Source organism: Thunnus thynnus, chromosome 4 (assembly GCF_963924715.1).
Source record: "Thunnus thynnus chromosome 4, fThuThy2.1, whole genome shotgun sequence".
Classification (NCBI taxonomy): Eukaryota; Metazoa; Chordata; class Actinopteri; order Scombriformes; family Scombridae; genus Thunnus; species Thunnus thynnus.
The window spans coordinates 21,025,734-21,040,283 of NC_089520.1; the positions used below are offsets into that span (position 1 = coordinate 21,025,734).

At 38.8% G+C, this 14,550-nt stretch overlaps 2 protein-coding genes across 4 annotated transcripts in view; both read left to right on the forward strand.

Annotated features, from left to right (window-relative positions):
- The window catches only part of col7a1 (collagen, type VII, alpha 1), a 55,406-nt gene extending 48,603 nt beyond the window's left edge, over window positions 1–6,803 (forward strand). For both annotated transcript variants that reach the window (XM_067587428.1, XM_067587427.1), the window contains exons 101-114: window positions 215–271; window positions 377–448; window positions 977–1,052; window positions 1,184–1,215; window positions 1,319–1,399; window positions 3,184–3,237; window positions 3,394–3,447; window positions 3,556–3,618; window positions 3,709–3,771; window positions 3,933–4,049; window positions 5,519–5,596; window positions 6,093–6,146; window positions 6,298–6,346; window positions 6,572–6,803. In XM_067587428.1, coding sequence (XP_067443529.1) covers window positions 215–271; window positions 377–448; window positions 977–1,052; window positions 1,184–1,215; window positions 1,319–1,399; window positions 3,184–3,237; window positions 3,394–3,447; window positions 3,556–3,618; window positions 3,709–3,771; window positions 3,933–4,049; window positions 5,519–5,596; window positions 6,093–6,146; window positions 6,298–6,346; window positions 6,572–6,588 — 867 coding nt within the window. In that variant the 3' untranslated portion in view covers window positions 6,589–6,803. The remainder of the gene's footprint in view (window positions 1–214; window positions 272–376; window positions 449–976; window positions 1,053–1,183; window positions 1,216–1,318; window positions 1,400–3,183; window positions 3,238–3,393; window positions 3,448–3,555; window positions 3,619–3,708; window positions 3,772–3,932; window positions 4,050–5,518; window positions 5,597–6,092; window positions 6,147–6,297; window positions 6,347–6,571) is intronic.
- A 1,385-nt stretch (window positions 6,804–8,188) lies between these two features.
- Window positions 8,189–13,525, forward strand: si:dkey-117n7.5 (uncharacterized protein LOC559444 homolog). 2 transcript variants are annotated; one of them, XM_067587429.1, is made up of 5 exons: window positions 8,203–8,745; window positions 9,126–9,251; window positions 10,399–10,563; window positions 10,943–11,125; window positions 11,215–13,525. In XM_067587429.1, exons 1-5 carry the CDS (start codon window positions 8,454–8,456, stop codon window positions 11,241–11,243), a joined length of 795 nt encoding a protein of 264 aa, XP_067443530.1. In that variant the 5' UTR covers window positions 8,203–8,453; the 3' UTR covers window positions 11,244–13,525. The 2 variants fall into 2 exon arrangements, with proteins under 2 accessions (XP_067443531.1, XP_067443530.1); XM_067587430.1 differs by lacking the exon at window positions 10,399–10,563 and having other exon boundaries at window positions 8,189–8,745.
- Window positions 13,526–14,550: the final 1,025 nt, after the last annotated feature.

Below are 14,550 nucleotides of genomic sequence, written 5' to 3' on the forward strand. Positions count from 1 at the left end.
TTTGGAAAATGGAGGAAGAGGAAAATACAACATATTGTGACAACAGTTGCTGTTTTGGTTTATTCTGTTGAGAGCAAGAGGAATTTATTAATACACAGAATGTTAAAGTGTTGTGAAACTACTAGTGACAGCTTCAAGATAAGTACAGTATGATGTCTTGATGTTTTGGCTTTGGGGTCAAACCAGATGTTTACAGCTGTACTGTCACCCACAGGGGGACACTTTGCTGGTGGGAGGACCTCCTGGAGAAAAGGGCAACAAAGGAGAACAAGTCAGTGAATGCCTCTGTTCGTCAAAGTGAAATATTCACATCTGTTCTAACAATACAAGGTATTTGAGTTTGCTTATGGTGGATGTTGCTATCATTTTGTTGTAGGGTGACAGAGGGCCCAAAGGTGTGCAGGGAGAAAAAGGGGTGAAGGGTCAAGAGGGTCCCGCAGGGGAGCAGGTAAATGTGTTTATGTTATAATTTTAGGGCTGCAATTAAAAACATATTATTGTTTCATCTGCTGAATATTTTTTTGATCAACTGATAAATAATTGGTCTATAAAATTTCAGGAAATAATGAAGAATGCCATCAATTTAAAGTTATATTCAACATAAAAAGCCACAGAATTTGTTGCATTTGCTACACTAAAACCAGCAAATGTTTGGCATTTTTCTTTGATAATGACTAAAACAATTATTGGATTATCAAAATTGATTAATTTTCTATCAAACGACTAATTGCTAAAAGTATTTAATTATCGTTGGATAATATAAAATCATTATAACAATTTGGATCTGATGGCCAAGCAGGCTGAAGCATTGATTGGTTATTTAGCTCAAAAGTGAATCACTTAACTGTAATGCAACCAGGAAAAGATGACATTCAAGCAACATTGTGACATTGCAGTAACCAAACCCCGAGATGAAATGTCACTGTATTGATGTCACAAATGATCAATATCCATTATATCTCCTGGCTCTCATCAGGGTCTGAGGGGAGAGCCAGGAGAAAGAGGATCCACTGGATTCCCCGGTGCCCGTGGCCCTGGCGGACAGAAGGCAAGTGACGCTGTGCATGAATGATCATCGTAATTAAATCAGTATCATAATTTATAGGAAAGCTAGTCAGTAGTCAGTGCAGGCAATAATCTTACTGCTCTAATTACTGTAATTTTGTCTTCTCTATGCAGGGAGAAGCAGGCCAACCTGGAATACCTGGTGAATCGGTCTGTGTTTTCTTCCATCCAAATACAGAGTCTTCATGCTCCTGTGTGTGATATTCTCTCTTTAGTGGACAGAACAAGGGCTGATTTCTGTTTTTTCCACCAGGGTTTACCAGGAAAAGATGGGATGCTCGGGCATCAGGGGGCCAAGGGAGAGACTGGTATTGTAGGAATGAGAGGAATCAAGGTATTCTGAGTGTGTGTGTGTGTGTGTGTGTTGGGGGGGTAGGGGGTGTGCATGAGACACGGTGTTTGCTCATTCTGTGTGGTTTCAACCTTGAAGCATCTTTCAGGGGTGGGTGATGATGGTCACAACTCAATAATAGCATGAAATTTATATAATAGCTGCTTTCATCCTAATATTATGATGATAAATACATGAAACGAGGGGCTTTGCTTTGCCTAATGATCAGAGTGAATTTACATTTGTTTCAGGCTACATTATTATTATTATTATCATCTTTATTTAATCAGGTAGCCTCATTAAGATCAAGATTTCTTTTGCAAAACAGACCTAAGAAGAGCAGAAGAAAATAAGTACAAACAGAAGACACACAACAAATTTAACCAGCCATACAAATAGCTTCAGAAACAATTACAGGCATTTCTAAAAAGGTCAATAAGTTAGTTAGTTTAGTTAAGTTAAGTTTAAAATCACTCAGTTGGATGAGACATTCATGTTATAAAATTCATTTTACTGTATTTGGTGCAAAGCACTGAGTACAGTACAAGTTCAGTATTTACTTGTGGGGTATCAAAAGTCAGCTAGTCATGGGAGCTGGTCTGATGAACAGTAGTTTTAAATTTAAGAAGAAATGGGATATACTGAGGCAACTTTAGTAGGAGACATTTATAAACAAAAAGATTGTGTGTACAAGCCTGCTTTTTCATATTGTACACAGTGAATAATAGAATATTTATCTCCTGTAATGAAATGCAGGGCACAGTGTTAAACTGCAACAAGATGTTGTAAGTGCAATGATGAGAGTACTTCCATAGTCAAACTAGACAGAGACAAACATGATGTGATAGAGCAATATTTTTTTCTGTTCTCAAAGCAAAACATGCTTTATTACAATATATATAGTGCACTGTCTTTAGTCTGTGTCAATTGCTACCACTAGTACATTGTAGGGCTGTAACTAATGATTATTTTCATTGATTTCGTTGATTAAACTGTGGATTATTTTTTGTTTAATCGCTTGATCGTTTTGTCTATGAAATATCAAAAAATAGTGTTTTAATTTCCAGGTGATGTCCTCAAATGTCTTGTTTTGTCCAACCATCAGTCCAAAATCCAAAAATATTCTGTTTACTATCGTGTATGACAAAAAATTCTTAACATTTTAGAAGCCTCAAACCAGCTTAAAATGACTAAAATGATTATTGGATTATCAAAATAGTTGCTGATTAATTTTCTGCCAATTAACTAATTGATTAATCGACTAATTGTTGCAGTTCTAGTCATTGTTTGTATGGATACTGCTCAGACTCTTACTGTAAATCCGTTATTAAGTTTTAGGAATTTCCAGAAATCTTAGCAATCTAAAATAAAAAGAAAAGGTTGTAAATGTCCTGTATGTCCAAGTTCACTTGTGTGCTTTTTGAGATAAGACCAGTGTGCTATCAGAAAACATGCATGTGGATTTAGAATAGCTGGGCCACTCAGAGTCCTCTGCAGCTGTATTGGCACTTATCTTGCTTTTACTTGTAATTATTGTCTGAAAACCTATTATCAGCAAAATGACGGCATCCAGTTTTGCGTCATATCCGTTTGTTGTTTGGAACTTGCAGCTCAAAGTGCTGCATATTGTTCAATATGTGCGTAAGTGCTTCAGTCTGAGTGGCAGGTGAGAGGACTGTCCATCTGTGGATTGGCTCTCCGTCTTGCCGGTTTGGTGCATTTTGTCCCTTTGTGACTCACAAGCCTCTTCATATGTTTCTGCCAATGATTCACGTTCATGTTTCCAGGGTGACCGAGGACTTAAGGGCGCTTGTGGAGACAAAGGACCCAAAGGAGACAAGGTGAGATGGCTAGACAGACAGAGAAATGGGTAGGAGGAAGAGGAGACAACTCATTGTTGTCATTAATATGTTGAACTTAAATGAGCCAAATGATTCACATATCAGTCAGTATGGTAAGCAACTGAAAATTAAATGAATGTGTGTGTTTGTGATCAGGGGGATGCTGGAATTCATGGGCGATCAGGCCTACCAGGAAGAAAAGGTGAACAGGTATGACTAATATCTCTGGCACAAACACCATATCATATATTGTACAATATGCCTCTGTGTACCTCTGTATGAGTCAGTGTCACCGAGCATGCTCTCTGTGTTTCCCAGGGTGACATCGGACCTTTAGGGGTCCCCGGGGCCCCAGGAAAAGAGGGACTAGTCGGTCCAAAGGTATTTGCCGTGTTGCAATTACACAAACTTTACTTTGTACAGAAAGCGTTTCCAAATCTGAAATCAAAGTGATTTTCTTTGTCTATGTAGGGTGACCGTGGTTTCGATGGGGTTGCAGGACCCAAAGGAACTCAGGGAGAGAAAGGTGAAAGGGTGAGTTTCTAACTTCTACTTCTCTTATAGTCCTAAAAGTAACCTTATGATAATCAATATCTTCATATTCTTCATGTGCTCTCAAATACGCAGCATCACATGTCCTCACAACTAAAATAGGCCTTGAAACACACAATTAACTGTCTCTGTGCTTCATGTAGGGTCCGCCTGGTGTACCCGGCCCTACAGGTCCTAGAGGAGTGGATGGAGCCCCCGGCCTGACTGGCCCTCAGGGACCGGCTGGTGCTAGAGGCCCCGAGGGGCTCCAGGGACAGAAGGTGGCCATTCCTACTAATTCTACACTCACATGTTATATTGAAAGAGGCAGAGGTCTGGTGAAAAGAAGATAAAATAGGATAAAATGAAACTTCATTGATGAATGATGATGATGAATCATGCACAGGTGTGATGGTGATCTAGCAAATAAAAATACTGTATAATGGAAGCAAGAATAGACAAAAGCACAATTTACATCACTAAGTAAGTGCACAAAATAGTAGCAGTCAGAAGTGTCTCTGAGCAGTGTAGTAGAGTGGCAGCAAAGCAAAAAGTTTTTGACAGTTGTGATATAAAAAGTATGATGCAAGACTGTCTTTTTCTATTACTGTTCTTGCACACATACGCCTCGTCCTCTTTGTTCACCTGACTGTTAGTTTTCTTTGATTTCTGTGTATTTCTTCATGATGATTGACAGTTTCATGAGCCCTGCTTTGACTGGCTCGTCTGCTCCGTCATCAAGTAAATAAAGAAAGCCAGCTAGTGACAGCAGAGAAGGGCCATTTCGAGTCTCTCTTGTAGATGCACCTTTTTTAAAGCAAGACACTTTCTTGATTCAACCTAGTTGCATAATTTTCCAAAAACAGTATTACCTTTTAGTGTCACCTGAAAGGATACTATACATCAGTGGTTCTCAAACTTTTTCATGTCAAGGAACCCTAAACTGACACAAATTAGACCACGGACCCCCATTCGATAAGATTTTGTCGCAGGGTCCCCCATCTGATAAGACTTTTGCTTTTAGATGTTTTATTACAGAAAGTGTATGAAACCCATGACCAAAATAGTCAAACATTCTGTCATTGTGTTACTTATGGATTGAATTATAATGAAAATAAATTATTCCCCTTTTTGCTAGGGACCCCCTGGAACCTCCTCAAGGATCCTCAGACCCCACTTTGAGAACCACTACCATACATCATATACAATATATTAGAGGAATACAGTATAATATAAAAGAAAATGTGAAATTACTGCATACAGGCTGTGCAAATATACAGCACATTTGTATTCCAATTATCAGTTTATTTTTGGAGATGTGCATTGTAAAAAATTGTTATCACATACATTCATTTATTCATGCAAATAACTTATTATAAGGGCCTAATTATATCAGGTGTGATGCCATATGTACCAAAACTGCAATATGCACGATAATATGTAGGTAACTAAGTAAGGTACATTATCTATGCTCTGCATCACAATGAAATCACTTGTGGATACTGTATCCGTGGAAGGAAGCATCATACATATATAATAGAAAAGATACCAATATGACATAAACTATTAACCTTCTATATTTTCACTGAAACTATGGAGACAAATAGATTATGTATGCAAATGCAGTGGAATGTGACTGTTGTGTGAAAACTTTATAAAACCTTTTTTTAAACTTTCCTTATTTTTTAAGTTTGATGCATCTGTCTACTGTAGATATGTTGCATGCTGTAATGTTTTGCCTGTGTGTTAGGGAGAGAGAGGGCCGATTGGTCCCGCCATGATCGGTCCACGCGGTATCCCAGGGATCCCGGGAGAGCGGGGGCAGCCGGTTAGTTTCACACTTGTCTCCTTCTGTCTCTTCGATGTTTTCTTGGCAACCATCTTTGATAGGAAACTACTTGCTGAGGTCATCTAAAAAATTCCTACCATCATACAGAACTGAATTACTCGTTGGTGCCAAATGCATAAAAATGTTTCAAGGTGGCATAATTCTCTTGCTGCTGTGAGCAGCTTTGACAGTTAAATGTGTGTGGAGCAAAAACTGGTTACTTAAAATGACAACCAGATATTATTTCATCTTTATTTTATTTTTTGGTGAGGACATCATAGAGGTCCCATGCAAGGACACACAGAATGTCAAGATTGAAAAACCCAGTCTATTTAATATTGTTGCATATTATTATATAAGTCACTATTGCTAATTTAACCTCTCACTTTGACTTTGCATTTAGTTCATGTGCTGCACCTGGTCTCAATCTAATGAATTAATATGCTGCAAGCCTCTCAGTGGGTTGTGTGTATCCTAATACCTGTTCATGTTGCAGGGAGAGATGGGCCCAGATGGAGGCAAGGGAGACAGAGGAGAGGCAGGCATGACGGTCAGTGCTTGATCCTTACCGCAGGGCTCAATCTGAAGATGCCGACACCAAGCACCAAAGCACTGACACACACATACTATACACAAAGTTGATACTGTTGTCTTGTTTGTAAGTGCATTTTGCTTTGTTCTCTTCTTCATTATGAATTCAGGAGGATGAGATCAGAGATTATGTTCGCACAGAGATGAGTCAGCACTGTGGTGAGTCTTTTCACGCAGCTTGCATCCCTAATTTAGAACTGTAGTGTCCCCAAGTTGAACTTCAGATGGTAATCACAGCATATGAGTCTCAGCTTCGGCCAAACTCTATGAAAGTATGGCAAAAAAGGACTTGTAGAGAACTACAGTGATGCCTTGACTCTTTAAACTGACCTTTATTATTCCTTCTCTTTCTGCTTCCTTCCTGTCCATCTGTCTGATCCTCAGCGTGTGGAGGTGAGTGAGCCGTTCGACTGCAGCAGAAGAGAGAAGGGGTTGACAGAAGGGCTGTGATTTAGCATGAGTCACAGCGGTGTACTATACTGCATATGCTGTTGTAGAGTCTTTAGTAACAGCAGGCAGTCTCATATATTATATATTGCTAAAAAGCTGGAGTGCATTTGCCCTTCATTAGCGTTTGTGTGCAGCTTAAATAAATGAAATGCATGATCATTTAAACTCATGCACACAAACAAATATACTCTCAGCCCCTTTTGTTGGCATTTGTTTGAGCAGGTTCCGTATAAGATAAATCTTAAATTATCTTTATATAATTTGAAATGGATTTTATTGAGATTTTAATTTATTTAGATTGATACATGTATTTGCCTAGATGCAATGTTCTGACAAAAGGCTATAATCTTTTACTATATTGCATGTTATATTAAAATGCTAGACTTACCATCATCCTTAATCCAGTCATTACATGCAATTTAAACGAAATTATGTGAAATATATTAAAGTAAATTAATGGGTACAATATGAATGAAAACCTCAAAATGATCCACTTTTCCAGAAGTGTAACTAGTGTGTTTGTTGTTGAAGCTGTTAATCAATGCAAGACTTCATCCGTGTTGTGAGGTAGCAGTTGCAGCATGAGATAAGTGATGGTGAGGCAAGCTTTTAATAACCTACAGGGTTGCTGCACACTTTTTGAAATCAAATTAAATGCTTTTTAAGACCTCGGCAGAGAAATTTAATACCCTTTCCACAGCAAAATAAATGTATATGTATATTAGGGCTAAGCTCTATGTTTGAAATCAACTTGACAATATTAGTAGGGATATTTTTCTGGATATTTTTGTATCTCCATATAACAATCAAATGTAAAATCTCATAAAGTAATCAAATTAATGGCAAATGCAATGAACTGTGTCCCATTGTTACACTTTACATTAGATAAAACTCTCACACCCATAGAGTAGGCTATAGTTATTCTCCACTTTAAGACACAAACACTTTACAGTATATCTATCTTTCTTCTACTTTAACAGTCCATAAATCTGTCAACACCTGCTAAGCAGTCACAAAATTAAAAGCCCGCTCCTCTCCTTCACGTTGGCCGCTGCAGCTCCACACTAAAAACATTATTATCAAGATTCTAGCAACTATCAGAAATAACAGAGGACTTTGTGTCTTCTCTGAACCCCCCTGGCTAACTGCCTTTAGCTTAGCATCATCTGTACTGTGTTGTGTACTTTTTTAATCCTGTTACCTTCAAGAGAGCAGGTGGCCTGTGGAGAAACAATCAAAACATTACAACAAGAAGAAAGAGAGATCAAAAACCAAACCATATTGAAATGAGTGAATCCTGCAACTAGGCATCACCTCAAGACTTTCTGAGACATTTTATGACCTTAAATTCTGAAAATCTAATTTAAGACTTTTTAAAGGATCTACAGGAATCCAATAATAAATATGAAACACTGCTGAATATGAGGCCAAAACAAACATTTTATTCATGTTCAATTTATTTATTATCACATAAAAAGTGATGATGTGGTTAATAATGTATAAGACAGTAATGGTTGGAGACTCCAGTCTCCAGTCAAATCTGCTCCGATTTGACTTGGACTCAAGTCAGAAAATGTTTGACTCGAGTGCGACACAAGTCCCCGTAGAGGTGACTTGAGTCCTCAAAGGATTACAACCAGTTTTTGGAAGATTGTTTCATTGGTCAACTAACTAACTAACAACATCATCCATATGTACATAGAGCACTGAAACAAACCCTATTTCAGGGACACATTTGGGTGTCTGTTAAAATGTTGACCAGTCTTGCAAAAACATAGTAAATCCTTTTAGCTGGTGTGTATGTTGGAAGGGTGGAATGATTATTTGTGGTCTGTTGGGGTTGTTGGTTCATGTGTCTAAATGTTTTACTACCAGAATGTTTGTCCTTCTTTTTTTGTCATTATTTTTGCCTTTCTGGTCCCTTTTCTCCTTAACACTTACCTGCTCCCTCTTGCTTCCTGAATCCTGCCTCTGTTCCCTCGGTGTCCCTGTTTGCTGCCCCTTGTCCTATCTGGCTCTCTCAGGTTCAGGCCCAGTCAGTCGGTCCCAGCCCGTGGTCAGGGCTCGGCCTGCACCAGAGCCGGAACTGGTCGTGAAGGGTGAGAAGGGTGAGTGTGTCGCTCTGCTTGTTGGCCTCGCTCTGTTTTGTCTGTCTGTGTGTCTGTCCCCAACAAAGAGGTTGAACTTGCTGGTGCTACGCCTGGAGACCTCTGAATACTGGGTGGTTTTCTCATTAAGAAAACAGAGGACTCCATTTGTGCTTAATGTCCCACTGACACACAATATATTTAATGTCTCTGTTTATATCCGAGATAAATACAAATATGAAGGTATAGGATTTATACAACTAACTTTGTATAAATCCTTCGCTTCTTGTGTTGAGTTAATATGTTCTTGAGCTTTCCCCCCACCTGAAGCTTGGAGTTTGATAGATTGAAGTGAAAAGGGAGGGACATCTGACCTGCACCTGCACCGGCTCTTCTTTCAGGCCGTGAGCTGCGTGTGGTGGTGAACACCCACGACCCGGACTATGAGCACATCTACTCCATTGAAGCCTACGACGACCCCAATGAGGAGCTGCTCTACTTCACTCCCTCTTCCAACCAGAGTGATGGTACTGTGTTTCATCATGTGTCCAACTCACTTCTGAATAGAGTCCATAACGTAGCATGCTCTCACACACCAAGCACCTTCTTAGCCAGCCTGGTCTCACAAATGTTTGCGAAATGAACACAGTGTCATAGATATCTGTATGTTTTTTTGGCTTGAAAGTGAAAGAAATATGCTCTCTCAAAACAGACCAAATCAAACAACATGTGTTGAATGCCTTTTGATTTTTGGAAGAATTTGAAACCTGCATTCACATGTACGTTTGTTTGCTAGCAGTCTTTTTTGTCCTTGCCTTTTTTGGCACATTGCTACTCCATTACAGCCACCAATTGTCTTTCCCGTGTGCATGCATGTGCATCTTTGTGCATGTACAAACCAATACACGATACAGTACAAACAAAACCAGATATAGATCTCAGCTCAAGCAACATTTTTTTCCAATTTTCTCTCTTTTTTTTATTTAAAAGCTGACAATATGGGGAGAGAGGGGGGGATGGTGCAACAAAGGTCCTTCGCCGAAATCACATTGTGGACATTGTGGACTGTGACTATACCCTTACTCTAACCTTAAAGGCAAATTCCAACATGTGTCAATCTGCATATTTGTGTCCATATTGACCTACTATGCCTATGCTGTTTATAAATCTCTACAATGGAAGGGGTGAGTGAATAAAATATTATTATGGCCAAAAGTGATAAGGGACAAAAATACAAAAATATGACCTAGCAATGACCCTGACATTAACTAAATGTGTTTACATGCTACAAACGTATCTGTTCCATGTGATAAACAGAAGACAGCGTGTCAAATTTGCACTCGTACCATAATTCGGTTTATTCAATCGGCACATAATCCACTTTGTGCTGGAGAAGCGTGTCTCATATTATGTGTCTGCATTTCACTTTGTGCTCATTTTTCACAACATTGTGAGACTGCTGGCCCGGCATATTTCTGACACAGCCTGCGATAAGTGCACACCATCTACCATCTAAGTCTGTGACCTCTCATGTTGATAGTTTTAGATTGTTGATCTTTACCCCGTTATCACATTAATATCTTTTTGTCTTTTTTTTCTATTTCCACTGAATGTGTCTATGCTATGTTTGGTGTGTGTGTGTATGTGTGTGTGTGTGTGTGTGTGTGTTGACAGGTGAGGCTGTCAGAGATGAATCAGTCAAAGTTAAACCAAACAAATCAGCCAGTGCTGACGTTCAGAAAGCAGCATCAGTTGTTGGTCAGAAAGCAGCCAAAGTTACACCTCTGAAGGCAGTCAAGTCCAGATCAGTCAGGTTCAAGAGGACAGTCAAAGGGGAAGGTAAACCAGCTTATGTACTTGGGATTCATTAAGGGTTAATTCTGCCCTCCTGCCTGGTGTCTGGCCCTCTCTGCATGTCTCAGGCTGTATTGGCTGTTTTGCTGTTGATTTAAAGGCATACAAGCATCCAGTAAGATATCAGTGCTAGTATGTTGGCCTACTTTGCATCTAAAAATGTAAAATTATTGAAATAAACAGGTTGGTTTGATGAGTATTGATGTCATAGTGCTTGTTTTACTTGTTTTTATTTTATTGCTGCTCTGCTTCTTTTTCCTTGGCTTGTCTCTTTCTTGTTATGTGTCCTATGTGTCTATGTGTGCACTCTTTTCATGCATGTGTGTGTGTGCATGTGTGTGTGTGTGTGTGTGTGTTTTTGCAGCTCCAGCAGACCTGTGTCTGCTGCCAATGGAGGAGGGGAGCTGTGGGCGATACACTCTGCGCTGGTACTTTAACAGTCAGGTTCAGGCCTGCAGGCCTTTCATCTACAGCGGCTGTGAAGGAAACGACAACCGCTTCCTCCACCTGGAGGAGTGTGAGGAGGTCTGCCTTGGGGAGGCCAAAGGTAGACACACACACACAAACACACATATACACAACTATTTGTCAATGGGTATTGAATGCGTGCAAACTAATCACTAATCTGTTATTCAGGTACTCACTCCGTGAAGACAGCACGGTGATTGTGGCCAACTCCTCCTCAGCCACAGGAATGTTAGTCTTTATATAGCTTTTATAGATCATTATTTTGTCAAATGTCAATGATCAAGATTTGTTTTTGTTTATTTATTGTTTCTTTAAACCCAACCAAACTTCACCCCAGGTTGAGAGGGGATACCATAGCGCATCATTGCTTTATCATTCTGCAAACCATGCAAAAAAAATAACATGACATTTTTTCTTTTTTAATATTTGCACACTGAAGAGGAGTGTATTGCTTTTTTCAGACTTCACCCTGCCTCAGTTTTTCAGTTAAACTTTTTCACAATATTGTGGTATTTTTGTCCATTTATCCATTTCATGCTGCACACAGGTTACCACTTACCTGACACCTTTAAGTTTAACACAAAAGGCCTTAATATCAGTTTGGCAAAGCTCATGATTACCTTGATGGTCATCCTTGGAGTTTGTAGTGTTGTTCAGTCGCTGCAGTATGTGTGTTTACTGTACCTGGAGCCTGTTAACCCACTAATTATCATAATAAGAGTTCAGTCATAATGAAATGTTCTAATGTAAACAACTCATTAAAACTGGCTCATTAAAACTTTCCTGTTCTTTGGAAGAGGTGGTTAAATCTTTTACAACAGCAGATTTAATATCAGAACATCCACACTCTTAACTACCACTTGAGTTAAGCCAAAGATGTTCCCCTGCAGAGATGGATCACCAGGTCCTCCACTGTTTGGTATTTACAAGCACTTTTGACCCCTTGTTTGAGTATTGTAAGGAGTATTTTCTGTCAAAAATGTCCATTATTAAATCACAGCAGTAAACAAAGCGTTTGAACTTGACATGGAGTCATTGATTGAATTAATTACATGCAAAAAGAATAAACCAGCCCAACTAACTGCAGCCAGTGTCGGTGATGGTGTACATGTGACCACTGTTCATTTGATTGTTGAGTTGCGCCACAATCAAAGCCTGTTTTTATATCTGTGCTTCTTTATGTTGGCTTAAGAAAGATTGATTCATAAAAATGGTGACTGTCAGACTTCTCTGAAAGTTGACACATACCACTAATTGGTATTCAACTTCCTATGACTCACTTGTGCAACTGCCTTTGTAATCGTGATTTGCAGTAGTTGTTGCCCCAGTTGCAATGTGCCAAGGAGTGAAGTCTAAGCAATCATTATGACATCTAAACACATGAAAGAGGAACACAAGTAGACCTTCAGCAACGCTGAATGAAATACACATAACAGTATATATTGTTGACGGACAGGACACACTACACCCTTTATGAACTTTACAGACCAGGTATTTACTGTAACAATGTTGTGTTATAAGGTGTTTTCATTACTTTGTTCACTCCCTGTATGTACTATTTTATAAAGTAGCGGAAGTGGGTGGAGTTGTAGGTTCTGTAAGTATTTCTCCTGTTGTAGATTTGCATTTGAAAGTCACCCAGATCATGTAACTATAACTATTTCAACATTTCATTCAGCTGTGGAGAAGATGCCAGCCAGAGGTGAAATTAGAGCTTTAGATTTACATTAACACATGAACACAAAGTAAATTCATTTAAACTGATGGATAAGTTGCAGGTTTCTACAAATCATTTACAGATTTAAAGAACAATAACATGACATGACAAAAACAGTACATAAAATATAAAATCTTCAACCAAAAGCAGAACTTTTTTAAAAATTCGACAAGCTTCAGCCTGTAATACGCATAACAAAGTTCTACACTCTGAGAAGCAGTCTGAGTTAGCTTCTCATAGTTTTTATGCACACTGTCTTGTACTTTTTATCAAGTAGACTTTAGTGTGGTTTAAACTAATCAATTAAACTGGGATATTATTATGCCCATCTTGGCCTTGGACCTATTCTAACTGCAAGCCATCTAATGCTGTCTATGCAGAAAATTAACAGTACTTTAACTTCCAGAACTGAAGGAGTCCAAAATAACTCCACCCACTTCCCTACACAAGAATAACTATGCAAGCACAAATATATTGGGTTATTATTAAGGATATTGTTTTTTCATTTGTATTAAATATGAAGTATCAAGCACAATATTCTGCAAATATTTTGTACATAATTTTATTATTTTGGGAGAATTTGTGTTTCTGATCATGACTGCATGTTTACCTGCCAGAGAAAAGGTGCTATTTTTAAAGGTATTTTTATACTGTGTATTAAAGATGGAAGCTTATGTTTTTGTTGTGGTATGAACCATTGTTTCTGCAGTAGTATGGAACATTTTAATAAGCATTTCTAATAAATCAAATGTTTAAGTAATATATTTTTAGTGTATTCTCTCTTTGTAGTTATTAATCAATTACTACAGTGTGAAAGCAGGTTATCATACACTCACATGCTGAACCTGTGACCTCCTTATTAGGGGTTTCCACAACTAAAATCAAATGATAAGGTCTCCATTTGATTTAGATCATGTTTGCATTATTTTTCTTGATGTAAACAGTCTGTATGCACACAAGACTCAAATATTTCCAGTCATGGAAATTCACTGCACAATTTTCCAATTGAGGGGTTAATGGAGAGGATAAAGAGATAAGAAATCTTCAAGTACGTGTGTGTGTGTGTGTGTGTGTGTGTGTGTGTGTGTGTGTGTGTGTGTGTGTGTGTGTGTGTGTGACTAATCTAGATGTTCCAATTTCATCAGCATATTTTATTAATGAGAGGATTTTCTGCTTGTTGGCCACGACTCCTCCTCTCTTGGTTTTCCATGCACTCTGCCCTCAGTTGATTTCCCCTGGTGGGAGACACACCGACTCCATATACACTTCATCACACTCGAGCAGGCCTCATACAGTGTCGTCGTCACCTCACCCTCTTCATTCACCTGACTTAATTTTTATTTTATTTATAATTAAGTTAATTTTGCACAATGTGGCAACGACAAGACCGTGACACACTAACAGTGATTGTGTGTAAAGATAAATAAATGGAAAAGCCAAATTGCTCAGGTGAGGAGGAACTGACCCATGTAAACCCCAACCGATGCCTTTGGGATGAACTGGAGAGCTGACTGCAAGGCAGGCCGTATCGCTCAACATCACTGGCCAACTTCACTAATGCTGTTGTGGCTGAAAGGGAACAAATCCCTGCAGCCAGGTTCTGAAATCTTGTGGAAAGTCTTCACAGAAAAGTGGAGGCTTTTCCAGCAGCATATTAATGCCCATGGTTTAGGAATGAAATGTTACAGTCACATTTGGGTGTAATGTTCAAGGAATTCACAAACCTTTGCCCATGCAGTGAATTTTGCAATTTGTGTGTGTGCATTGGTTTATTGCTTTCTCACATG